Source organism: Marmota flaviventris, chromosome 6 (assembly GCF_047511675.1).
Source record: "Marmota flaviventris isolate mMarFla1 chromosome 6, mMarFla1.hap1, whole genome shotgun sequence".
Taxonomy (NCBI): Eukaryota; Metazoa; Chordata; class Mammalia; order Rodentia; family Sciuridae; genus Marmota; species Marmota flaviventris.
Window position 1 is genome coordinate 112,803,878 of NC_092503.1, and position 25,095 is coordinate 112,828,972.

Sequence of the window (25,095 nt, forward strand, 5' to 3'; positions counted from 1 at the left end):
TTCTCGAGTTAAAGAACTACGCAGGCGCCTTGGGGTCGCACCGAATCCTTCAACTCAACGCCGCCCTGAGCGTAGTACCACGCAGGCGCTAAATCGTCTCTTTGCCAGCTACCCATCCCTTTCTAAAAGGCCACTGGGACACACCCCTGGGTCTAATGCGCAAGCGTCGCTATGTCCAACTCGCGGTCGGGTTTCGTTACGCATGCCCGGGCGGCGGCGGGAGAACACGGCCTTACCGCCGGAAGTGCCGCGGCCATCACCATAGAGAGTTAGCTCGCCTAGGTAGCTAGAGGGGCTTGTTTCCGCCCCGCTACAGGGCGGGTGCGGCCATCTTGGGAGCGTGCAATCAAGGGTTGTGGCGGGATTGGCTCCGCTTCAGGGCTCGTCCTTTGCTCCCCACCTAACAGGGTCGGATTCCGAGCCCTTCCCCGCTGGGCGGGGGCGTCCTAACGGCCGACTCCTTTCCAGGTGATGAGTGACCCCTGTACTCACTCTCCCACGGGATGCCAGGACTGACCCCTCCTAGGGTGGGAGAGAGAATGGGAATCTTTAGACTCTTTCTTCCCCCAGTTCCTCAAGCTAGGGAGCGAATCTTCCACGTGAGGCCGCCTTTCCTCGCCCCTCCCTGCGGCTCAGCGCGTCCCTGCCCCGAACACTAGTTGCGGCTTAACGGGACTGTGGCTGGGTCCCTCCGTTGCATTTATAAGCCAAATCCACTGGAGAAATGCTTTTGCGTCCTGCCGAGAAAAGGAGACAGTCCTAAATCGTCCTGCTCGGGAGCGGGCTTGGAGAAGCGAGGAGGCGTGTCTGGGACCGCCTGGGCTTCCTCTCCTGGAAAGCGCGAAAAGAGAGCTAACGGGTCACTGCAGCCTGCGAACCCAGGCGTCTTTCCTTTTCCTTGTCCCAGAACAGTGTTGTGCTGCTGAACGAAGTCATATTCAGCAATAAACATTGGGGAAAAAAACTAATAAGTGGGTGGTCAAGGCCGTTTGAATATAATATCTTTAGGCTGCTTAAGCATTTTTACTTGCTTTTCCCTCTCATAGCAGAAGAAACACTTAAATTCTGGAAATAGCGACTGTCATGGCCAGCAGTCTTAATGAAGATCCAGAAGGAAGCAGAGTGCGTAACAACTATTAGCTTATCGGTGAACTGAAATTCAGAATAATTGAGGTCAAAAGCATAAACACCTTTTAATTAAACCAATAATTGGATCGTCTGTTTTGTTTCTCTCTAGTTGATTTACTCAAGAAAGGCTAATACAGTCCTAGTCAGGGACCAGCCATCACTTTTCTTTTACACATGCCTTAATTTTTTGTGGTAAACTTGTTAAATTCTGTGGTTTTGGTTTTTGTTCATATTGCAGGAGGGGTGGGAAGAGGTAGTGGGGGACACAAACTAAAGGATATGAAAAAATAGTATTTTTCTGTATCTAATAAAGCATTCTTTCTCTTTGCACATTTTAGATTACATATGTGAAAGGAGACCTTTTTGCATGTCCCAAAACAGACTCTCTAGCCCACTGTATCAGTGAGGATTGTCGCATGGGTGCGGGGATAGCTGTCCTCTTCAAGAAGAAATTTGGAGGGGTGCAAGAACTGTTAAATCAACGTGAGTTTTGCAAACAATATACCTGTTTTTCCCTAGTTAAAAAGCATTTTCTCTTATACTTTATTAAGACATGCATGCAAACAGGATTTCTAATAATTGCTTTTAATTCTTCAGCTCAAGTTTTTCTTTACAAAAATGGCTTCTGGTTTGGACCCTTATCACATCAAATCAGAATTCTTGTAATAGTTTCTAATCTCTATCATAAAACTTTGATGATAATATTACTCCACTTTTCAGAAACCTTTAATAACTCAAAAGTACTGAGCAAAGTCCATGGGTGTTAGCTTGGCATTCAAGATCTTCTGTTTGCTAATATTCTACCTAATCTTCAAGAAGGAGTTCAGAAACCACCTCCTTCACAGACTCCTTCCATCGCTTTTTACTAATGACTTTAAATCAGAGGTATACATTAGAATCACATGTGGAGCTTCTGAAACAATTTCTCACACCAAATTCCAGGCTTACTGAGTGTCTACCAGTCATTCTGATTCCGACTTCAAACAAAAACAGTTTCTTACAGCTTTGTATTGTAGCTATTTATAAAGAGAACACCTTCTCTGAATTGAATACTTACTAACTTTTTGATTTGTTTCTTATAATGCTGAACACAGGTATAAAAGTCATTAGCCAAAAAATAAAAAAGTCATTAGCAAATGAACATTTTCAGTAATTTAAGAAATAGTACATTCTAAAACAATTATAAGGCAATAGACTTCAAAGTTTTTTATATGGTCAGGTAAGGATATATTTGAAATTATGGGCAAGACAAAAAAATGGGTTTTGAAGAAACATGATTATAAGTAAGCTATCAGTAACAGTATTTGGGAAGGCTAATAAAAGCAAACAGTTCATGGGAGACAGTGGTTTCTTCACAGTCAAATTATTTCTAGTTTTTAGATAAACTTAAGATTTATAAAGATTAAAACAATCTTAAGAGTGGAAATTGGTGTTTTGGCTTTCCTTCCTATTAAAGAACTGTTTTTTTCTTAGAAAAGAAATCTGGAGAAGTGGCTGTCCTCAAGAGAGATGGGCGATATATATATTATTTGGTAAGATGGGGCCAAATCTTAATACATTCTAAGGATTGGTGAACAGATGGGCTGCCTTGCATTTGTGTTGATTATGATGCTTCATTCTACACAACAAAGAATATCAGAATGCTTTTGATTTTGTGACAACTCAAATCCAATGGTGCTGGCTACTTGGAGCACTCAGTTAGAAAGGAGCATAAGGCTGCATCCCAGCTCCATGGTCAAAGAGTACTGTGCTATGCCCCAAAGTCCTATGTTCTAAGACTAGCAAAAGTTTGTGATGCCTCCTATACTTTATTTCCTAGTCATAGTGATAGAAGCAACAATGTCTCAAAAAACAGAAACCCCAAAGGGTTTTTTTTTTCCTTATTTTTCTATATCAGATGCAGTGCCAAGTATTACCCAGCTCCTCTTTTGCCTGCTGGTAGAATAAGGAACTCTCCACTTGTCCAAATGCCTTTGCCCCCAGAGGGAACGTGGCTTCCTTAGTGATGATGGTGGGTGGCTTAGAGCCAACCCACCACATGCCTGATCTGGACAGCATCTGAATGAGCAAATATCCTAGTTGATGAATTCTGATCTTATAGCTGATGTGATTTTCAGTGTTTTTACTTTGGAAAACTACCATTTCCTCTCTATTCTTTGGTAGAGAAACATAAAAGCAAGCAAGTACAGTTACTATTTAAATAGAGACTTTTAATAGGGAATTTTCAGGTGGTATGGCTTCTTCCTTGTTACAGGTATGCAGCTTATCTTTTGGAAGTGGCACAAAGATTTTCATTTGCTTTGCTTAGAAACAATTGACAATAGACACAGTTTACCAATCTCTTGAGTTTCCTTGGGAAAAGAAAGATTTCAAAGGTGGAGTCTGAGTTTCTCAATCCAGTTTTAGTGAGTTTTTCTGGGGACCTCCTATAAAGTGTGGAAGGAGTAGTATGACATTTGCTATTCCTTTTCTAGATTAATTATTCTATAAAATGCATTTATTCTTTTATTAGGATGTAAAGGAATCAAATGGCTTTTTCATTTTGAGCTAATGAGAATGTGAATCTTTGTGTTCAGATTACAAAGAAAAGGGCTTCACACAAGCCAACTTATGAAAATTTACAGAAGAGCTTAGAGGCCATGAAGTCCCATTGTTTGAAGAATGGAGTCACGGATCTCTCCATGCCCAGGCAAGGAAATCCAGGGCCCTAAATGAAGATTTAATTGGTGGGGTTGACTGTTTTAGTCAAAGATGAACAACTTCAAAGTTTAACTGAAAATACAGATTTAAAGAGACAAATTTCCAAACTTTGTATGATCACCAGTGAGCCAGTTGTCTGATTTAGGCCAAGGGATAGCCATTTTCTAGCTTGAGTTGAATGAATCAGTATAAACCCACATCAAAACACACGCCTGCCTCAGCCTACTTATATGGGAGAAACCATTTCCATTCAGTCACATTTATTGAATTCTTGGCATACTTTTCTTGAAGCCTGTTCGCCAAGTAAACTAAAGAATCAATTTCACAGCAAGAATTATTTCCAAACTCTGACCATGGCAATTGTGATTTCTTTCTTGGGCCACTTGTGGTCTCCCAAACCAATTAATCCTGTGTCAAGAAAATTGTAGATTATCGTTGCCTTTTACACTGCATGCTTATTTGTGGTCAGCATGAGTGGTAGCCAGAGGATTTGTCCCTGATGTAACTTCTTAGATATTGGGGACTTATAGGAAGGACAGTGGGTATTCAACATGTCCTTTATTTCCTTTTCAGGAAGTAGTCCTTACCTCTTTTTTCCCCACTACCGTAGTAGTTTTGCATCAGTGCTGACCATGCATGCAGGTTTATTGCAAGTCTTAAGTTACTTTGCATGTGCTACAGTGTCCCTTATCTTATACTGGTCTTTAATATACTCATGGCTTATGAATCTGAAACTATTTTTTATCATAATTCTTCAGGGACTTAATTATCACATGATGATGTGAAATTAGCAATTTTAACCCCGTCTTGTCCTGAGGGATGTTGAAGATCAATAAAGTAACATCTTGGATGAAAGGTGCTAGGTGATGTAAGTTTCTCACCAGGGTATTGCAAAGACCTTAGTCCTGGATTTCAAGCATTTCGGCATTTTCCAATATTCCATCTTGACCTCCTTTTTTTTGCAGAGGTCCTGTCCCTTGTCCCCTTTCTCCTTTTCATTTTCCTTAACATTACATTATTTTGAATGTATTTGGAAAATACTAGCTGGGTGTGGTGGCGCATGCCTATAATCTCAGCAACTCAGGAGGCTGAGGCAGGAGGATTGCAAGTTTGAGACTTGCAACTTAGTGAAACCCTGTCTCAAAATAAAAAATGAAAAGTGCTGGGGATGTGTTTCGGTGGTTAAGTGTTCCTAGGTGCAATCCCCAGTATTTGAAAAAAAGAAAAATGCCAACCTTTTCATATCCATCCGTAGCCAGTTTTTATCAGTAGAGAGGTAATGGGATAGTGAATCTCCTGTATCATGGCAGAGTTACACATTTTTAATCTAGCATGAAATAATTGGGAAGTGGTATCTTAATGGGCAAAGAGAAGTGACAGCTATTGGATGTTTGAGCTGTGTAGGAATGGTCTCGGGTGACTTCACAGCAAGAATTATTTCCAAACTCTGACCATGGCTGCCTATAGGTGTAAGGCCAAATAACTGCTTTGGGGGGATATAGCCCAAAGGAAAAGGGAAAGAGCAGTCTCCTAGATGCCTTCATCACAGCCAATGGAAATGTTTTATCTTTGTTTTTTAGGATTGGATGTGGTCTTGATCGTCTGCAATGGGAAAATGTATCTGCAATGATTGAGGAGGTATTTGAGGCAACAGACATCAAAATTACTGTGTATACGCTCTGAGAGACAAACACTTTCTACGTGTTCATGTTCTCCTGTGTCGTTCCTACTTGGCCATAGGACTGAGCAAACTGACCTTAAATTGGGCAGCGGAAAATTTTCACTTTATATTCTGTGTCATAGGCCAATCTTGGGTTGTTGTATTCCAGTATTTGGATTGGGACTCTGGAGGAGGGATAGCTTGGGATATGTTTCTCTGCTTTTTGCTGGAGGTCAGAAGTCTGCAGCCTGATACTGGGCCCAGAACCCAGAAAGTTGGGCCTGTGACCTCTGTTTGTTCCAGTATGCTACCTGATTTGTTGGCTGGCCACTAGGTGGCAACATTGATTGTTTCTTTGCCGTTTAAGAGAAATTTCAGGAAGATTGAACATTTAAATTACTTGTACATCTTTTGTCATTTGTGCACTTAACTTGGCATTATTCTTGGTGAAATTCATCCTAGGAGAGAATCATGTTTTGTTTGTTAATACAAAATTGAATTCTACATTGTTAACAAGGAATTTGTGACCAAAACGGAAAAATAAATCTCTTTTCCTTGGGGTTCAATGAGGTTCTGTGCTCATATCTGTTCTGGACTTGAGTAGCAGAGAATAAGCTGATAACAATTTCAAAGTTGGAGGGACCACTGGGAAGAGTATCAAGGTAAGAAACATGAGTGGACAAAAACTATGGATCAGTGCAGTTGGAAGGCAGGTTTTGAATCTCATGGTGAACTCATCCTCTGCATAGATTCTGTGATGGAATATATCTGAATTTAATCATGACACACAGGAAGCAGCATGTGTTGAGTGCCTGGTAGAGTGCTTCACACAGAATAGAGACGCAGTAACTCAGTGATCTAAACCAAGTCCTTATGAAATCTTCTGAAAATTATAAAGGCACTTTCTCACAAAGTTTTAATTTGTTGGCAAGGTGGGGTGACAAGTTTGTTTTTAACTTCCCTAGAAAATTCAAATGTGCAGCTAACTGGGATCCCAAGAATACCACTGTAAATATTCTTTTTTTTTTTTTTTTTTCCTGAAGTTCAGATGTCAAGTCTGAACTTTCATAATGGAAGAATAAAGTTCATGGATTTAAACAGTGGCTTGGTATTGGAGCTATTGGGAAAGCTAGGAGGCATATTTTTTCCCCTTCTTAGCTGTGGTTCTCAGAGTTAAAACAGCCAGACATGTTACTGATTTTTCTCCCAAAGATGAATGCTGGGTTTGTTAGGACTTGCTGCTTTGCTAAGTGTCAAAGAACAACTGGAATTTAGAAGGGGCTTACTGAAACACCAGAAAAGTACTGGTTAAATATAATCTTCGTACTTTAGACTTATGTTCTTATCACATTTCAGCCTGATAGGCAACAGTTGCTAAAAAGTATTTCCCTTTCATATCTCTTTTTGGAGCAGACAGTTCTGCATGTTGTTGGTGAGCAGGGGCAAGTTCATCAGCAAAGAGACCAAGGCTTTTCTTATTTTCTATCTACAGAAAATAAAATTGAAGGGAGAAAAGTGGGGAGAGGATATCTAAATGCACAAAATTGAAAATGAAAGTGGGGTGATAAGTAGAAACTTGAAGAATTAAAGTATTTTGTTTAACTCTAGGCAAAATAAATCTTCATGTCTCCCCAGCTCCACTATGATGCTGGGGATTGACCCCAGGGACTTGTGCATGTTAGGCTACCACTGACTACACCTCCACTCCTAGGCAAATAAATCTTAACACTCGGTCAAAACATTGGTTTTCTAGGCTTCCTTTACTTTTAAAAAGATTACAGCTAATTTTTTTCTTGGACTATGAGACATGATTCTTTTAACAAAACCTAGTCTCATCCAGGATTGGCTGTAAGTGGAATTCTGGGACTCAGCAGGGATGTGATAAAGTGTTTTGTCAGTTGCAGATAGTCTTGGGGTCAAATTCCGATGACTTATTACACTTGAAGCCTGGGGAAAGGAGGCATGGCCTGATAATCAAAATGAACACATTATTCTTGGAAACCCAGTTGGAGTTTGGCAAACACCCAGAAGTTCACATGTGAAATTTTGTTTCCATGTAGGACTCAAACCTTTTAAGAAGTAAGACTTTTGACATTCTTCTTCCAACACTATCAAGAATCATGTATTGAATACTCTTACATGATGTGTGTGTCTACACGTTGAAGTGCCTTTCATCCTCCTCTTAATCAAGAAGCTAACTGCTTATTCACTGGCAATTGGGATGTTGGTATCTTACAACATTCCTCTGCTTTTTGTTCCACGTTCTGCTATGCTTTTGTCAGAGAAGGGGGAAAGCCCTCATTTACAAGTCACCTTGGAAGAAATTAGTTTAAGAGAGGCAAGACCGTGGTGGGCAGTGTGCATGGGAAAGGTAGTTCCTGTTGTCTGGGAGGTTCTGGTTTAATCTTCCCTTTCATGTCATGGTCTAAGACGTCCTTACACCTGATTGACTTACTGTCCATGGTAACTTCCTGATGCACAAGTTCCTTAAAATATCAGGCCACAGAAAAACCACACTATTTCTTTTATTAATGTTGCTGTTTTTCTTTCTTAAAATAAAACAGCCCAATTTAACATAAAATGCATTTCTGGTTGTATTTCAAATATCTATACTGTGGGTCTGAAGCCCTATGCCTTAAGCAGCTCCAATGGGGAGTCATTAAGACTTGCAGCCCCACAGATGCCTGGTGCCCATATGTAGTTGCTTTTCTCTCCTTGTTGTTCACTTTCCTGTTTCCCCAAAGCAGCATAAGAGAGACAGGCACAACCTAAATGGATTATAGCAGTGAGAAGTGTATTGAGTCCTCTGAGGGCCTTGTCCAGTGCGATTAGTTGATGTCAGATGTTGTCCAGCTCCAGATGGTCATATTAGGAAGACAGGCAGGTCCAAGATGGCATATATGTCACTACTGTCTCTTGACGGCAGCATGCAGACCTTCATGAAAAAAACAGATTGTTACTGAGAGCCTTGTAGGTACCAACAAATCCCTGAATCCAGAATTTCTTCTCCATAGTTTTCTGTGGTTCCTGGCTGAGCCAGGATTGGGTTTGTTTCTTTCATTCATGTTTTGGTGTGATTTATGCAGGGAAAGGCCCAGAGAAATCTTTAACTCTTCTCTTGGTTAAATATATGGTTAAACTTTTTTTCCCAAAAGGTGAAGTAAGAGATAAGAGGCAAATTTTATTTAACTAATGCTCATTTCTTGGGATGATTTTAAGAGGCAAATCTTATTTAACAGATGTTCATTTCTTGGGATGATTTTAATTAAGCTGGGTTGTTCTTTCGGGCTTTTAGACTACAACTCTATTTCATGCCTTTTTAAAAACTTGGTGCATTTCCTTCAGGATTGTGAGCATTTAAATAGAGGACAGGGGAGCATGTAGTAGACTTAGAGGGCATAGTTTTATATGTATGCTGAAGAAGGAGGCTTATAATGTGGGCGATGTCCCAGTAATACTCTATTTTTAAATAATCTGACTTAGAAATGGACTTTTTCTTCAAACTGGTTTATTTTTTGACTTAAATCAGTATGAGCTACAACCCTCAATTATCCAAAATCATACTACCCCTGAAAATGCTTAATTTTAATGGAAAAAAAATCCCTGAAAAATCAAAACAAAATCCCTGAGGATTGTTAGTTAGGTAGCTAGAAGTGGCCCATGAAAAATATTTAAGAAAGGATAATAGGGTTAAAATTAAACTATTCTTCATTTCTCTTTAGAGTCTATGTTGGGTTTATGATTATAGTGATACCAATTATACTAAAAAAATGTTTCAGGAATTTTGAAAGTTTTAAAAGGTCACTCTCAGCAGTCTGTCTCTTGATGCTCACCACAACCCAGAGTAAGTGTCATATTTTCTGTGAGCAGATTACCTCATGCTTTTCCCCAACTGAATTCAAAGACTGAGTCCTTCTTTTTTAAGAAATGACTGAAAATCATGTCTTCAGGAATTGCAAATACTCAGCCTGAGAATGAGCAAGTGCCCTATGTGTGTGCCTAATAGAAAACACCTGCCAACAGCAAGCTCCAGAACATTGATATTTCCTAAATGTGTCTATAAAGCAGCATCTTCTCTTAGGGGTATTAGGAGTGAGAATCACCAAAAAAAAAAAAAAGAAGAATTAATAGAAACATGTTGCTTTCATGTTTTATTAATATGGGAGTTGTTTGAGAATTAAAGTTGAGTATGAGGGGGGTTAAATACCCATCTCTATCATCAGAGGTTTTGATCAGTAACTGTGGCCTTGTAACGGGGCTCAGTTCAGTCATAGCATTTCTGTGGGAGCAAACTAGATCAGCAAAATTTAAAAAAAGATAGTAAAGGATCCTTTACCCTCTTTCCTGAGGATAATTGGCCTTTTTCTGTAAGAGTCTAATTTACCCTCAGCAAGAGGCCAAATTGGCCTTAATTGTGTCCTAATTATTTGCTTAAATAGCTAATCTTTACTTCCAGTTCTCCTATCACCTCTTGATATCTGTAGGAGGCTACTTCTGAGCTGCCACCTAATTTATAAACATCTTTTTAACCCTTTAAACATTCCTGTATAAACAAGTTTGTGGCTGTGTTATCCTGATTCTTGCATTCAGCATTTTCCAGTGCTGAGGTCTTCTCAATAAGGAAAATGTTCTTGCATTAGGCATTCATGCAGCAATTATTGATCTCCCTCAAAGCATAACCATTTGCTTGAAAACATAAAAGCAGGTCTGGCCAAAACCAAAAGTTGACTACAAATCCACTTGGGAATTTCAGAATTACCAAAAATGAAAGAATTGCCCCTAAAGAACGAAAAACCTGCATTAGAGAAAAGCAGATGTGTAGATTGCAGACAGCTTGGGAGCAGAGTAAGTCTGGACACATGCTCAAGGGGACATGCTTGGGGGACTTATCTTCTCTACTGTTGTCCGGTAAGTGGCCCTTGTGCCATCTAAATCTTACTGAAGTTTTGTCAAAGCTTTAGGATCCCTTTCAACCTTGGTTTTCCAAGTTATAGGAAGTTAGTTTGAAATAAAAGGATAGAAAAGGGAAAGGATTTTGGCACAAAGATTCAGAGGTAAGAGAAAATGAAACAAAATGTTCTAAAATGTTTTAAAACCAACCAAAAGGAGAGAAGTGCAATCCTTCCAATGCAGATTAAACATTGTGCCACTCATTCTACCTGACTTCGCGTCTTATTCAAGTGAACGGTTGGTGGAAAAATGGTGCCCTGGAACCAGGAGAACTCACATGAGGCCGAGCCCAGCTGCCTACTTCAGGATGTCTGCCAACTTCTCCTCATAGTATAGGAAGTTCTCCTGAATGTCCTCCCAGGGCTCGAAGGCCTTGGATTGACCCTCTTCTTGCTCCACAAAATTCTGCCAGATGTACTCAAAATCCTGGGGCTTCATGATACGCAGTTTGCAGCCAGCCTCCTTCAGTTTCTTCAGAGCAGTCTGGATCTCTGGTTCTTCCCACATGAAGAGTCGCCCCACCAGAATGAGCAGGCGCAGGTTCTTGGTCTTCCCAAGGGTTTTGATAATGCGGTCAGCGCAAGCTGCACAGGGACTAGAAGACACATACCAGGTGACATTGTACCGCAAGGCCGGGTCAAAGGTGGGCAGGATGGTGTTGAAAAAGGCTTCCTCTGCGTGGGCAGCTGCATGCTCATCCTCTAGGTATCCCCGAGATGCCTGGACTTGGCCTCCCTTGCCCTGCGCTTCAACCACATAGCAGAGGAAGGTCTTGTTCCGCCCAGAACTGTACTCCACATTCCGGAACTGAAACTTAAAGAAGTTGACAGGCAGCCGCTCCCTGTAGGTAAAGGAGACAAAGGGACAGGGAAGGAGAGAGAGAATGATGAGTTCTTGTGTCTAGACCCAGCCTAGAGTAGGTAGATCTCCAAGACATCCACTCTTACTAAAAATAGGTCTTGCCTATGCTAATGACAGTCATAAAAAGGCATGAAAGAACCCAGAAGTGTTTACCTGGAGGGAGGGAGAGAATTTGGATTGGGTTTGTGTTCTGGTCACCTCACTAGGAAGGATCCTCAACACTTTCCACCATCTAAACAGCACATCCTAAATCAGTGAACCCTTAATCTGGCTATATCTTCAAGTCACAAGGAGGACTAAGCCTGGGTCCCACACCAAATCAATTAAATCAGAATGTCTAGAGAAAAGTCCCAGGCATCAGTATTTTTTTAAAAACTCTCTAGAGAATTCTAATGTGTGTCTAGGATTGACAAGCAATGCTCAAATAGCAATTTTACCAAGTAGCAAGTGTGTTAAATTTCTCATGACAGAGCAAGACAAAGATTTTGCAAAGCATTTCATGCTTTCATTTCTCCTTGTAGCTCATGTAAATTGCATTTTGAGCGCGGAATGGCCTAGGTCTTGTAGTATGCTTGTAGACAGTTTCTCAAGTCTGTCTTTTCCTTCAGGTGAAAGGATTGTCACATGGTCTGTGTGAGAATTGCTACCTGTGAGACAAAACTGCCCAAGGATACCTTGGGATAAGCAAGCTTGTGTGTAATATTGAGTCATTTCAGAGTCATGAAAGATGTAGCCACTGCCATCCAGATGCTTATAGTCCAGCAGCTGGATTCTAGCTGGCCCAAGAAGGCAAAAATAAAAGAGCTGAGAGCATTAGAAAACTGCTAAAAGTGGAGAGGTAGACTAGAGAACCTATGGTATTAAAACTTTCACGTTGATTCAATCAGGAGGCAGCAGAGAACTGTTACCAGTTTTTTTGTAGAAAAGCATTTAAAAGTGACATCCACAGCAGGTTACTATGGCCAATGGAGTGTAGCTGGGGTGAAAAAGTGACTAATCGTCTTAGGACACCAAACTTAGTGACAAGGAGTTCAGGTGTCCAGTGGCTTCAAAGAGGAGAGAAGGATGATTAGAAAATTAGGAAAAGGCCAGGTTTTTAATAGTAAGAAGGAGACAAAATAGGAGAAGAGCTACAGAGGGCGTCAGAGTTGATAGTTTTTGTATTTCTGTTTATGTGTGTGTGTTTCTAAAATAGGAAAAATCTGTGCAGGTGTGAAGGTCAAGGAGAATGAGGAGGTTTTAATAGGAGGGATTGATTTTCAGAAGTAAAGGAGGGGTGAGTACCAACTAGAAACGCCGAATGTATTTCTTTTTAAAAGTATAATCTCAGAGCTGGGGATGTAGCTCAGGGCAGAGCACTTCCCTACCATGCACAAGGCCCTAGGTTCCCTCCATGCTCAGCATAGCCAAACAAGTAATCTTTGTGCCTTCCCGAGAAGATAACTGTGGCATCACTAACTCACATGCCCTGTCTCCACCCTTTCTTATTCCCCAGAAAGGTCACCAGACTCCCTGGGCTACAGGGGAATCCCTGGTATCCCAGAGCCTTGGCTGCTTAAGGGTAACAGCAGATGCCAAGAGCTGACCTGAGTTGTTTCCTTGCAGGATTCCCTGCCCCCACTCCATCACCAAATTTTTTCTACACAAGTTTCCATGTCTCTTGCTGTCAGGTTAAGTTTCCACTGTGGAGATGAATGTGTTTGAGGACCCAGCCCCACATTCCCTTCAAGTACTATACTTAGCTCTCTAAGCCCCTGTGTCCCTAGTTGCAGGTGTTTATTATTTACTTAACATTTTAGCAGAATAGATCACCTGATGTTTCCTCTCTCCTCTTTCAGTCCCTGCTGAAAATTCACTTATCCCAAGCTCTTCCTAGTTACTCCACCTGCCTGCTCCTGAATTCTACAAGTTGCTCAGGGGTCCCATCACTCTCTGGAGTAGATTTTGCTCCTGAGAAGTACAGAACTCATCTTTTTAGCCCAAACCCTTGTTTTATTCCTCAAGATCTTTTGCCAGGCCACCCTCCCTTCTCCAGGTCAATGCAGAGCCACCTGTATGATAGATTCTCCAGTGGAAATCCTTGGAAATATTCATCATTACTTGGGGACTTCAGCAGTAGCTACCTATGAGGTCCCTCAGGTTTCTTCTGGAATCTCCCAAAGCATTGTTCCACCTTTGCTAAGTGTAGTTCAGCCAGAAGTATGAATTTGGCTGCATACAACTGCAAGTTTGGCTGGGTAGTTGTGAGAAGCCTGCTTCTCTCTGCCCCACTAAAGTTCTGACATTTTCCCTACCTCTTCCCTGGGCAAGAGGAGAAGAATCAGAAACCTGAAACCCAAGCAGGGAGAAGAAAGGTCATCTCTCTATAAATATCGTTTTCTGACCCCTCTGGCCAGCAGCCCCAGAGCTGGTTCTGTCCCTCAGCGGGGCCCTCTGGAAGAGGTGCTGGAGGAGAAGAGCTTTCAATGGGCAAAGGAAAGGCAGGGAAGATTTGGCTTTTAGTCTTTCCTTTGGGCTTGCCCAGAGACTGAGCTTGCTTGGCATCTCGATGGGCTTCTTGGTCTTCCAGAAGGAGCATGAGGGTCAAGTGAGGTACTCTGGGCTTCCCGCAGACTAAAACAGCCAGGTCCTGGAGGGAATCCAGGAGAACAGAGGTAGTGGAGGTCTGACATTTCTGCAGCAAGCTGGATAGCATGGCCACCTCAGTTGATTTTGTGGAATCACAAGATAAGTGAACGCTATTATGCCCACTGGTGGAAGAAAGGACATAGTGACACCTACCTTCTTAATCACAAACGGTGTTTTCTAAAAACATGATATGCCTAGGCATTATATCTACTTACACCTTTTTTTTTTAGAACCCCAGCAGATAATTTCACTATTAAAGGAGTGTGTGTGTGCAGGGGGTGCATTCTATCTGTGTGTGTGTGTGTGTGCATGCACATGTGTGTTGGAGTGGTGTGACCAAGAGATGATGGTAGTAGATCTCCCTCCCTCTGCATTCAGTCCCTTCTTCAGGAACAGAAACCACCATTATATGATTCCTGTTTTCTTCCTGCAGCTTCAGGCAGCACTTAATTTAGGCATCGTTTTCTCATGTTTTCTGCATACAAGGCCATGGGCATCATAATTATCTAAGAGGGAAACCCAGAATCCTAATATCTAGCAAGAATTGGGAAGATGGTCTGCTTGAAGGAGGGAGAAGAGCTGTGAGTACGTCTTTTTCTCAGGTTTGCATTTTAAAGGTTTGCATTTCCAAAGTAGAAATTTGTACTATGAAAAGGGGCAACCTGGAGGGCAGTAGAAGATGGTCTGAAATGAAACGTTTGCTTCCAGACAACTCTCTAAGTGGAAAACCTACTCACAAGGGATTGAACATTGACTCATTTCAGCTTTCCCTCACTAGACCTGCCAGTGACCTGTGTGGAAGATGTAGCCTTGCTCTTTTCTTCGGTTGCCTTCTTTTTCAGAGTACTTTCAAAGTGGATGCCAAGGAGTAAGCCTAGTCAGGGAGAGGAGTGTGGCGCAGAGGCAGAGGGTTACAGAGCTGAGGAGGGAGCTGTAGATTCGCAGGACTGGATGAGGATCTGCCCCAGGCAAGCCCTTCTCCCCAGGAGGTACCATATTTGCACATAGCTTTGACCTCCTACCAACCCTCCATGCAGGCCAGGGTGGCAGTCGGTGGGCTGTCTTCTTCACCCATCATGCTCCAGAGGCATCCTTCTCTAGACGCTGCCTCTTCTCTCTATCCCTCATTTGGCCACAGGAAATTCCTGGTAGCTCAAGAAGTGGTTGAAAGAAGACCCACTCCATCTGCCACTTATCTCTGTTGTGTAATAATCCCATTGATGATAGATTTTGCTTTTTGCAAAAACATACACAATACAACTAGCAGGGTGCTGCCAGTCACTCCTTGCTGGGATGGGGAGATGGGGAGACAACCTACCATGGTGCCTCAGAGCACCCCTAAGCTTCCTGCAGGCAGAGTTAGGCATGCACCCAGAGAATTCTCATCTAAACCCAGCACCACCAGGTCCCCAGACATCCTGAGCTTTTCTCTGCCAGAAGATCTTTCTCCAATTCATTCCCCATCACAGATCTGGCAGAGAGACTAATACATAATAAATATTCATTCATTAGTTCATTCCTTTATTCAGGAAATATGTGTTGGGTACCTATTAGGAGACAGGTGCTAAGGATAAAGCAGAAAAAGACAAAGTCCCTGCCCCCTGTGGGGTAAATATTACTATTGGGGAAAAATGGGCTGTAAATAGCAATTCCTACTCAGGAAATATTTGTGAATGTAAAGTAATCCTCTTTATGGCTTCGGTTGTGGTGGGATGCTTTGGAATCAGACAATCCTGGGGTTCTTGCCCTTCTACTAGCTGGGCAAATTACCTAGCCCTCTAAGGTTTAGCTTCCTTATCTGAAAGATTATCTAGCCTTTTAGATTGTGAACAATGGTAGAATCTCAATAAATTAAAGCTAGTATTGATGGACAGTGCCTTTTCCAGGCTCAAATCATGTCTTTTAGAGCTTCGTTGTAATTAATTTATTTTTGTGGTACTGTGGCTTGAACCCAGGGGTGCTCCTACCACTGAGCTTTTTTTTTTTTTTTTTTTTTTTTTTTTATGAATCACATTCTCACTAAATTGCCACTTGTGATCTTCCTGCCACAACCAAAGCTCTGGGATTCCAGGTGTGTGCCACCATGCCTGTCCTAGAGCTCCATCTCCTACATTTCCAAACCTTTCCTTTTTCTTCACTTCCTCTCACTTCTAGCAGTTGGAGTGGTGTACTGCTAAATATTTAACACTCAACTCTGGAAGAAAGACAGAAAAAAAACAACAACCCCGATTTCTAACCTTTTCTGATTTTTGTAATGTAATTACTTCTGCTATGGAGAAGTCACTGAACATAGAATAGGGAAAAGATACACATGATCACCTTTCAAGCCAATAGGAGCTAGCTTCATTGCAGTTTTAGGCCTTTTTTCCAGCACATTCCACCATGTTGCTTTATTAATGTACTTAGGTCTGCTTCATCCTGAGCACCTTATTCAACCTGAAGCACTGCAGTCATCTCTTATCCTTACCAGCTACCCCCTTTTTCGGACTATTCTCTGAAAAGTCATCTCTCTTCTGCTGGTTTCCAGCTCAAAAATATAGGGAGCATTTTGATCCATTCCCTATGGGAGTCCAGGCTAGGAGAGGACTGGCTTTGCTGGTCCCTTGGATTTCTGGGCATGTGGAAGGGAAAACTGTTTCCTCCCCCTGTCCCAGCAACAGTCATAGCTCCACCTCTGGGCTATTTTAAGCATCTGTTTACCCAGAGGGGCCAAGGAAACAGATCTCCACAGCTGTTGCTTATGGCCAGAAAAGACTCAGGCTCCACCTTCCACCTGAAGTGCGCTCAGAGTATGCAGAAAGCTGCCTGCTTTGCCTGTTTCTCTGAGCCTTGGGTCATGGGAAGCCTCTGACCCTCACTACCTTGCAGATGGACCCAGGATGATAGGAGACAAGTGGCAAAAATGAAATCAAGTAAAAAGAGACCAGTGGCCAAGAAACTTGACTGGTGGTCAGAAGATCTGCCACTTCCTGGTTCTGTGGCCTTGAACATGTCACAAAGTCTCCCTGAGTCTCAGTTTCCCCTGCTGTAAGGGGCAGTAATCAATCTCCCTCTCCTAGCATCTGCTGAGCATTTGAATGAGCTCATTCACTTGAAAGCATGAGTGATTTTAAAGCCCTGACAAATGTCAGTTACATCAGAGGACTTAACCCTCAGGACCCACTTCCACGGGACCCAGAGCATGTTCAATTCAATAGTCTAATTTAGCTCCTGTGCTAGGGAGAGCACAGTGCTGCATGCAGTGGGGTGTGTGTGAGCAAAGACAGCGTGGCTTAGCATGCTGAGGTGTTAGAAAAAGGATCTTCCATAAGAGCCCCTGGAATTGAGGACGCCCCTGGCCTGGTTGCCCTAGGCTTTCCCTGTGTCTATATTAGTCTGTGCCCAGCTGCTCCCCTAATCCTAGGATGAGGGTACGATTAGCTGGTTGAGCATGGGCAAACAGAAGTACAAGGGCTACTCACACTTCAGGAACTAGGCTGCATTTTCCCTTAGGCTCCTTTAGAAATCGGAAAATATCTGAGCTAGAAGGGGTCTAGAAGTCAACTAGCGTAACTTTCTCCAGTTAGAAATGATAAAACCAAGACTGGAAAATCACTTGTCAAGCATCAAATAGCAAGTTCAAATTACCACCCAGGGCTCCTCCCACCCTTGAGGGCATGGTGCCTCCATTCTTTCTGAAACTTCTCTCAGTGGGGTGCCCACTCTGCCTGTGCACGGTGCTGGAGACCCCTGTGAAGGAAATCCTGGACCTGGAGAAAGTGTGGGCCCACATTTTCCTTTCTTAAGGATTCTTAAAGATTCAGCAGGATCTTTCTCTATAGAAAGAGAGGGGAAAGGAGGAAGACACTTGATTTTATTCTTAGAAGTGGCACAATCGACAAGATAGAGGGACCCTATACATGGCTCCCCTCTGGAGTCTCTAGACACTTTACTCAGCCTCACTTGAGCTGAGCTCATTGGAACAGCTCCTCTGTCCAGAAGTCCCTGGCCTGTGTTATCTGTGCTGTGATTTCTTCCCTAGGAGGGGAGCAGACAGTCTCTGGGGAGACTCAGAAGAGACTTAATAAGGTGAAAACTGTTTCTCACTCAACCTTGGAAAAGGATAGATCTGCCTTAAAATCTTCTACTCCAGAGAGAAACTCTAAGAAAGTGCCAGAGACATAAACATAGAGGAGAGACCTACTCAGAAGCAGAGCAGAGAGATGAGGTGTGTGGTGGTGGTGGTGGTGGTGGTGGTGGTGGGGGAACATGACTTTGGGGCCATCTTAAAATGTGCAAGTCTTACCAAACTTCTTGGGAATAAGCCTCTCTCCAGAAAGGCAGGTGACTCCCAATATCAGGAGGCCATAGTGGCGGTTTCATATTTGGGTGCTTGCCTCCAAAGAGTTCCTCTGCCTTCTCCTGAGAGAGCCCAAACTGGTGCCCAAGAGGCCAAGACACCCTGAAGATCCCTGCCAGGTACACAGGTGCCTTCTCCCAGAGCTGTGGCTAACCCTGACCTCTGCTCTTGCATACTCACTGTCCATAGCCTGCCCCACGCCTAAAATCTCCTAGGGAGGAGGACCCAGGCCCATGTCCAAGTCTCACCCTGTGACGATCTCAAAGGGCGGCAGCTCAATGAGCTCCTTCAGCTTCTCGGGGTTCTCCAGGTCGTCCAGGTCCTCCCCATTTTGGGAGGCCGGTGCAGCAGCCGCAGCAGCCTCTTCTTTCTGGGCCATAGAGGGGCTGTGGTTCAGGAGTTACTGAGAGAGGAGAGGCTGCGGGTCTGGGCCAGGGCCTGGCGGCAGAGTCCCAAGCAGCTGTCAGCAGCTAAGTATGGCTGGGGATGACGGAAAGAGGACCTGGCTGGCCAGGCTTTGTGCTTGTGTCCCTCAGTGACAGGCTTTATAACCAGGGCCTCCTGCCCCTCCCCCAGGCCCTCTCCCTCTATCTTTTTTTAATTGAGTGACAGAGGGTGCCAGGGTGGGGGAATGGAAACTCTGGCCATTACTATCCCCTATCTATCAGTCTGAAAAGACAGAAAGCTGGCAGGTGGGCATGGGAGGCCTGCTTTTCCCTGTCTTCCTCTCCCTCTGCCCTTTGTTTCCAACCTTCCCAGCTCATGGGGGAGATTGTGAAAGGGCCACGGGGCAGATATCTGAAGATTACGAGGAGAAGCTCAGAGTTTCAAGCAGGCTGTAAAGGGGGTGGTTGCAGAGAGCCCAGCCATTTTCACTGGGGGAACCTGGATTCAGGGAGGAAGAGTCCCAAGGAGAGGTAGGATAAAAACATGATTTGGGAAGAGTGTGTAAATTGTGACTCAAAGGGAGTAGATGCTACTTTGGCTTTTGTGAACCCATGATGCCATGGCCAATGGAACAGGAGTGACAGGAGCTGCACATTGACCAAGATTTTAAATGGGCCTGGCGGTGAGTTTAGTGGTCTACACAGGAGATTAGACTTAACGTCTCTACTGCTGTGGGAGACCATGTGTGCTATACCCATGCTGCACACGGGGAGATTCACAGACTGTCCGGAAGACAAACATTCAGCCTGCATGCGATGTTCCCTCTCAATCAGTCCTTGATTCATTTAACAAATATTTAACTGAGCATCTGCTCTATGCCAGGTGTTGTTTTAGTATTGAAATGATGGCAAAGAACAAAGCAAATGAAAGTCCCTGCCCTCATGGAGCTTGCAGGGGTTGGATAATAAATAATATAAGTAAAATATTTATCTTTATGATGTTTGGTGTTGCTAAAGGCTAAGGAGAAAAGGCAGGGAAGGGAAGATAAAGGGGCAAGGTGTGAGACTGAGTTTTTTTTTCATAGGCTAGCCAGGGAACAAGAATTGAGATAAGATCTGAAAGAGGCAAGGGAACTAATCATAAGGATCTCTAAAGGGAAAGCTCAAGTTCCAAGGAGAGAAGCAGTGGTGCAAATGCCCTGAGGTGGAATGTTCCTACTGTGTTTGAGGAACAAAGGTAGCAAAGGCTGCAGAGTCCTAGGAGAGAAGGCGAAAGAGGGGAGCAAGAGCTAAGGAGACTGGGGCCCTGTGGACTCTTCTAAGGACCTTGGCTTTTTCTTTGGGTGAGATGGGAAGCCATTATCCCTGAAGACATTAAACACATGCTCCAACTTAGTTTTTGCAGGATCCCCCGGCTGCTTGATTGAGATCGGGGCAGTGGTGGGAAGGAGCAATAGTAGAGACCAGTTAGAAGCCTGCTGAAACTGCAGAGAGGAAAAGCAAAAGCCCTTGAGCTAAAAGGCAGCAGAAGATGGCCAGTTTGCAGCTCACCTGACACGTGCTTCCCCGGGTCATAAGTCTTCATGTTTGGGGCAGTGTAAATCAACACTAGAACATTCTCGGGAAAATGAAAGGGAGGGATCAGGGTCATCTGCAGGTTGAAATGAGGAATGGAAAAACACTAGGAAACTGGCCTGAACATAGCTTCACTTGGGGTTGGATAGTGCTAAGAACATAGGGTACCTTTCCAAGGGTCTGCCTAGGAGCAGCCGGGACTGTTGGTTACAGAGGACTCCTGCCTCCAGAGAGTTCCGAGCAGCATGGTGCAGGGTTTGTAGAGTGCCTGGTCACTTATGCATAACCCTTTGACTCCCCAAAGTGTCTCAGTGTGGACAGTGAATTATATGTCACCCTGCCTGTTACTAATTCTTGTCCAGAGATGATTTTGTAGGCATTTTCCCAAAGGAATCAAGCACAGGATAAAGGGAATAGTGCCCATGTCCATCATGAAAAGATAGTAGCAACTGATAAATAGCAAAGAATATTTATGATCACACAAACTCACAACATTTAATTAAGAAGAGTTTACTTCATCCTTTTATTTAATCGACACTTAACAAGGGCTTCTGTGTGTAGTAAATACCAAGAAAACAAAGATACATGAGCAGGGACTAACAGTCTTTATGACACTTGGGGCATTAACCTCACCCCAGGCTCTCATGGGTGTGGATGATGCCCTCATTTTGCACATTAGGGATCTGAGGCAAAATGATTTGTACAAGATCACCAAGGATTTGAGTCCAGGCCTTCTGAGCCTAAGTTCAGCCTGATTTCCAGGGCTAATGAACATCTCTGACACATTAGAAGCAGGAGTCCTTATCCCTTAGTTGATGTGCTTGGATCAACTAAGGACAAGGAAAACTCTCTGACAGGAAGACTCCTGTCAGTTCACTCTTCCTGGTAGGGATGGGGTTGTTCCTGAGGGCAGATTCTTACTTTTTTTTGTGTGTGTGTGTGTGGGGGGGGGGGGATCAAACCCAGGGCCTTGTGCACGCAAGGCAAGCACTCCACCAACTGAGCTATAACCCAGCCCAGGTTCTTATATTTTGGCTTTCATGTATACCCTGGATTAGGAGGAAAAACAGTTTGTGTTCACAATCCTATCTCAGCCTCTGATTCGTGTGATCTTGGCTAAATTGCATCTCTGGGCCTCAGTTTTCCTCCCATGACACGGGCTAACTGCTGCTATCTCCTCCAGGATGGTCAAAGGAATCAAAGTGAAGGACAAGGTTGGGGGGATGGCAAAGACCACAGAGCACGGGTAAGTGGTGGTGAGCTTTCTGACTCTCCTAATAGCTCTGAGAGACCCTGGGAGAGGGCGCAGAGGGAGTCCCTGACTGTTCTCCCTGAAGAGATGATCCCTTGCCCCCACCATAGCCCTGGATAGTTTTCCTTTAACTTGTGGGAGAGTGCCTTGAGGCTGATGACTGACAGCTTCCTTTCCCACAGCACCTCGTGTCATGTCCCCCGGCATCCCTGGAGGCCCTTTGACCTGCTCTGGCTATTTATGGCTCCTCCTGTAGACCTAAATTCCTGGCTCTCCTTTCCAAGTCAGACCAGTTCCCCCCACTGGCCCCAGAGTTACAACAGCTAATCTGGGGGATCAGGTGCCAAGATCCTGGCTCCTCCTCCTGCAGCTGCTACTAGACGCTTTGGGGGGCTGGGTGCCCTGTCCCTTACCCCTACCCCTGTTGGGGAAGGTTCTATCAATGTCCTCCTGCACAGGAGGAAACTGGGCAGTGAGGTATTTTGTTCAAGGTCACACAGGAGCTCAGTGATGTGCTGGAGTTTAAACCTAGCCTTTCCCTCCTGCATCTTATGCTGCCTGGACCTCAGTAACAAGGAGAGCAGTGAACTGACATTAACACAGTCTTGGCTGCTGGTCGGACAATACCCTCAGCACCTGCACTTTAATTCCTCCACTCCTCACAAGGATGTTTGGGGTAGGTACTGTTAGAACGCCCATTTTACAGATCTTGGATCTGAGACCTAGAGGTTAAGCGGCGTGCCACTAGTGAAGCAGAGCTATTTGTTTCCAGTGTCATGCTCTTGACCCCTTTGCCATTCAGTCCCTACCCTACCAGGATTCCTGAGGCCAGCTAGTGAGGAGGGGAAGAAGGAGCCAGAGCAGCTGGAGAGGCCCGACAGGAGCTCTTGCAGGGAGAGCAGTCTCTGGCAAGTATTTGATATTGAGGGGTACATGTGTGTGTTGGGGATACAGGGATAGCGACACCACATGACTGTGAGTGGGGAGAGAAAGCTAACAGAACTCTCCCAGCATTTCTCTGTGGGCTCCTGTCCCTGAAGGATGGGTGAGACCCTGGATAGTTGCAGCCAGCCACTCCCCGTCCCATTTTTTCCATGATTATTTCAGAAAACATTCAGGGGCTCTCTTGGTGGATGAAAGGGAGGGGATGAGGTCAGGCCTGCCTGTTCCTTGGGCCTTGGCTAGATGTGAAGCAGAGAGGCCAGGAAAAAGGCTAATGGAAAATAGAACCTCAGAGGAAAGTTTAAATTCTCACTCTGAAAGAAGATACCTTGGGGGTGCATGGTTGGAGTCGGTGCTTTATGTGCAGGGACAGCTGGAACCCCAACAGAGTGTTGCCCCAGAGACAGCTCGGGCGCGCCTGCCCCTTCGGTCACTACTGAGACAAGGTACACAAACAACAGGCTACGGGCACCAGACACCCCCTGGCGGGCAAGAGTCTGCCCCCTCTGGAAACCACTTTGTTGACATAAACACGGGGTGTCCAGGGCTTTGAGCCACCATGGCCAGGGACAGGGAAGGAGGCCAAGGGTCTCCCAGAGTCTGAGGCTGGGATTGGCGAGGGCACCAGAATCACAGGGTGGACCGGGTTTTTCAATCTTCAGTAAAGGACACAGCGCTTGCCTTCCCTTGTAGAACACGCTGCCCTGGGAAAATGGTGACACCCAGGACTTTAGTGCTGGTCACTGTGATCCTCCATTCCAGCAGCCACTCCTGGCTCTGCCCAGCTCTCTCAACATTACCTGGCTTGAGTCTTTGAAGAAAATGGTCTGATAAGAATCTGCCCATTAAGGTGACTAATACGGTTCCTTTGAAGGAGTGTTTGTAAGGCCAACAGACCTACAGGGACAAAGTATAAACTCTGCAATCAACTTTTGAGAGAATTCCAGCCCTTAAAATGAGTAAATTGTTGGATTGGATCCAGGTGCAAGAGTAGGGGGCTTTTCTCGTGCTCCTCTGAGTGGACAATTTCTGTGTGGGTCCGGGAACCTTGTAGACATAGACACTAGGTCAAGAATGAGACCCTGAATAGACACTGTGGAGGCCTCTCATGGCTTGCACACTAGAAGAGGGGACCTGAGCTTATGAAGGGTCTTAAAAAGCTGGAGGGCAGAGGGGTTCTTGGAGGGAAGGAAATGTTTCAGGGGCTCTACTTGATTATAAAAGAGGAAGCTCGGGGTCTGAGGGAGTCCCCAACAAGTCCAGCTGTAGACTGAGTACTTAATGAGCTGCTTGTGAGGATCAGCAGTAAAATCCTTACGAAAGGGTCTCAGGCTTGATTCCTGGAACTACAAGAAAGGGGAACTCTGGAAAGATTCTGAAACTGAGCTTAGGGTATAGGAGAGCCTCAAGAGATAGACTGGGTGGTAGCCACCCACAAAGGAAGATGTGATTTTGGAGCCTGGTCCAAGCCTGATGAAGAGGAGGGTGGCCTCTGTGCCATCAGCTCTGCCTGCTGAGGGTTGCAGGAGCCTGAAGTGCACTTCCTGCCCCTGCCTCCTCCCAGCCCAGTTGACTGACCTCTGCCCACCGGATGTACACCCACAAGTCTGCTGTCTTACCTCTCCTCTCTCATGTTTCCATTCTGCAGAAATTGGCAAAGGGAGGAAGAGCAAATTGTTGAGGAAAGAGAGGAGAGATGAAGATATCTCTACCTGGCTTTGCTCTTTTGCCTACCTCTCCCCACCTCTCCAGCCATGGGGTGGGAAATACGCGCAGCCTTGTGAGGAGTCTGTCTCTTCCGCCCGCACAGAATAAATCATATTCAGATACCCATTCCGATGCATAAGGAATAATACTACCCAAGGACAAAGAAGCACATGTATGTGATTTGGATGGCATACATTGGGCAAAGACAAGAGGTGGCTCAAACTCTTTTATAGGCACAATTCTGGTGACAAGAATGCAGGTCTGTTCCAGACTAGTCTCTAAACTCAGAGTTGGGGTAGGGGAAGGGCAAGAGGCCCAGAAGTATTGAGAGACTGTGAAATTAGAGCCTTCTGCCTAGGATCAGGGAGCTGGTGCAGAGGGGGATTTTTAAGGACAGATCTTTAGGGTCAGATCTTTAGGTTCAGAGCTTGGGGTTGGGATCCTACCCTTTCATTTCATGCTGAATTTCTGTACAAGGTCAAGAATCCCTTTAGTTTGGCTCATGCCAGCGAGGGCTAGGGACACTGCCCAAGTTAATCTTCTTTCTAGGACTGTGGGTCTTGACAGCTGGTTTGTGGCTTGCCCTGGGGAGGTCAGAGTCATATCACAGACATGTTGCATCTTCTTGGAGAATCAGCTTAACTTTTGGAATTAACTGGTTATGTGAATAAAATCAGCAGCAAATATTATAATGCCTGTATGTAATGATAGTAGTACCAATAGGCGTTCCTGGGATGTTGACTTGTCCAAGGTCCCACAGTGAGAACAGAGCTTGATAAGAAGCCATGCAGTGGTGGCTCCCAGGCCCATCTTCTGTCCATCAGAATTTATAATCAAATTTGGAAATTTAAAAGTTTAAAACAGTTAATGTATATAAATGGAGCCATAAGTTAAATCAAAAGCAAAATTTATTTTATTTTTTGTGGTGCTGGGGGTACACCCAGGGCTTTGTGCATGCTAGACAAGT

The 25,095-nt window shown here is 44.3% G+C and overlaps 2 protein-coding genes across 4 annotated transcripts; one reads left to right on the forward strand and one right to left on the reverse strand.

Annotated features, from left to right (window-relative positions):
* The first annotated feature begins 81 nt into the window (after positions 1-81).
* Positions 82-6,054, forward strand: Oard1 (O-acyl-ADP-ribose deacylase 1). 3 transcript variants are annotated; one of them, XM_071613430.1, is made up of 6 exons: positions 82-282; positions 1,047-1,122; positions 1,467-1,611; positions 2,602-2,660; positions 3,705-3,817; positions 5,409-6,054. In XM_071613430.1, exons 2-6 carry the CDS (start codon positions 1,084-1,086, stop codon positions 5,509-5,511), a joined length of 459 nt encoding a protein of 152 aa, XP_071469531.1. In that variant the 5' UTR covers positions 82-282; positions 1,047-1,083; the 3' UTR covers positions 5,512-6,054. The 3 variants fall into 3 exon arrangements, with proteins under 3 accessions (XP_071469531.1, XP_027799339.1, XP_027799340.1); XM_027943538.2 differs by lacking the exon at positions 82-282 and adding an exon at positions 301-468; XM_027943539.2 differs by lacking the exon at positions 82-282 and adding an exon at positions 301-468 and having other exon boundaries at positions 1,050-1,122.
* A 4,681-nt stretch (positions 6,055-10,735) lies between these two features.
* Apobec2 (apolipoprotein B mRNA editing enzyme catalytic subunit 2) lies at positions 10,736-18,645 on the reverse strand. Its single transcript, XM_027943743.2, has 2 exons — positions 18,515-18,645; positions 10,736-11,279 (listed from the first exon to the last, which is right to left on the reverse strand). The coding sequence occupies exons 1-2, from the start codon at positions 18,643-18,645 to the stop codon at positions 10,736-10,738; spliced, it is 675 nt and encodes a 224-aa protein (XP_027799544.1).
* Between the last annotated feature and the right edge of the window lie 6,450 nt (positions 18,646-25,095).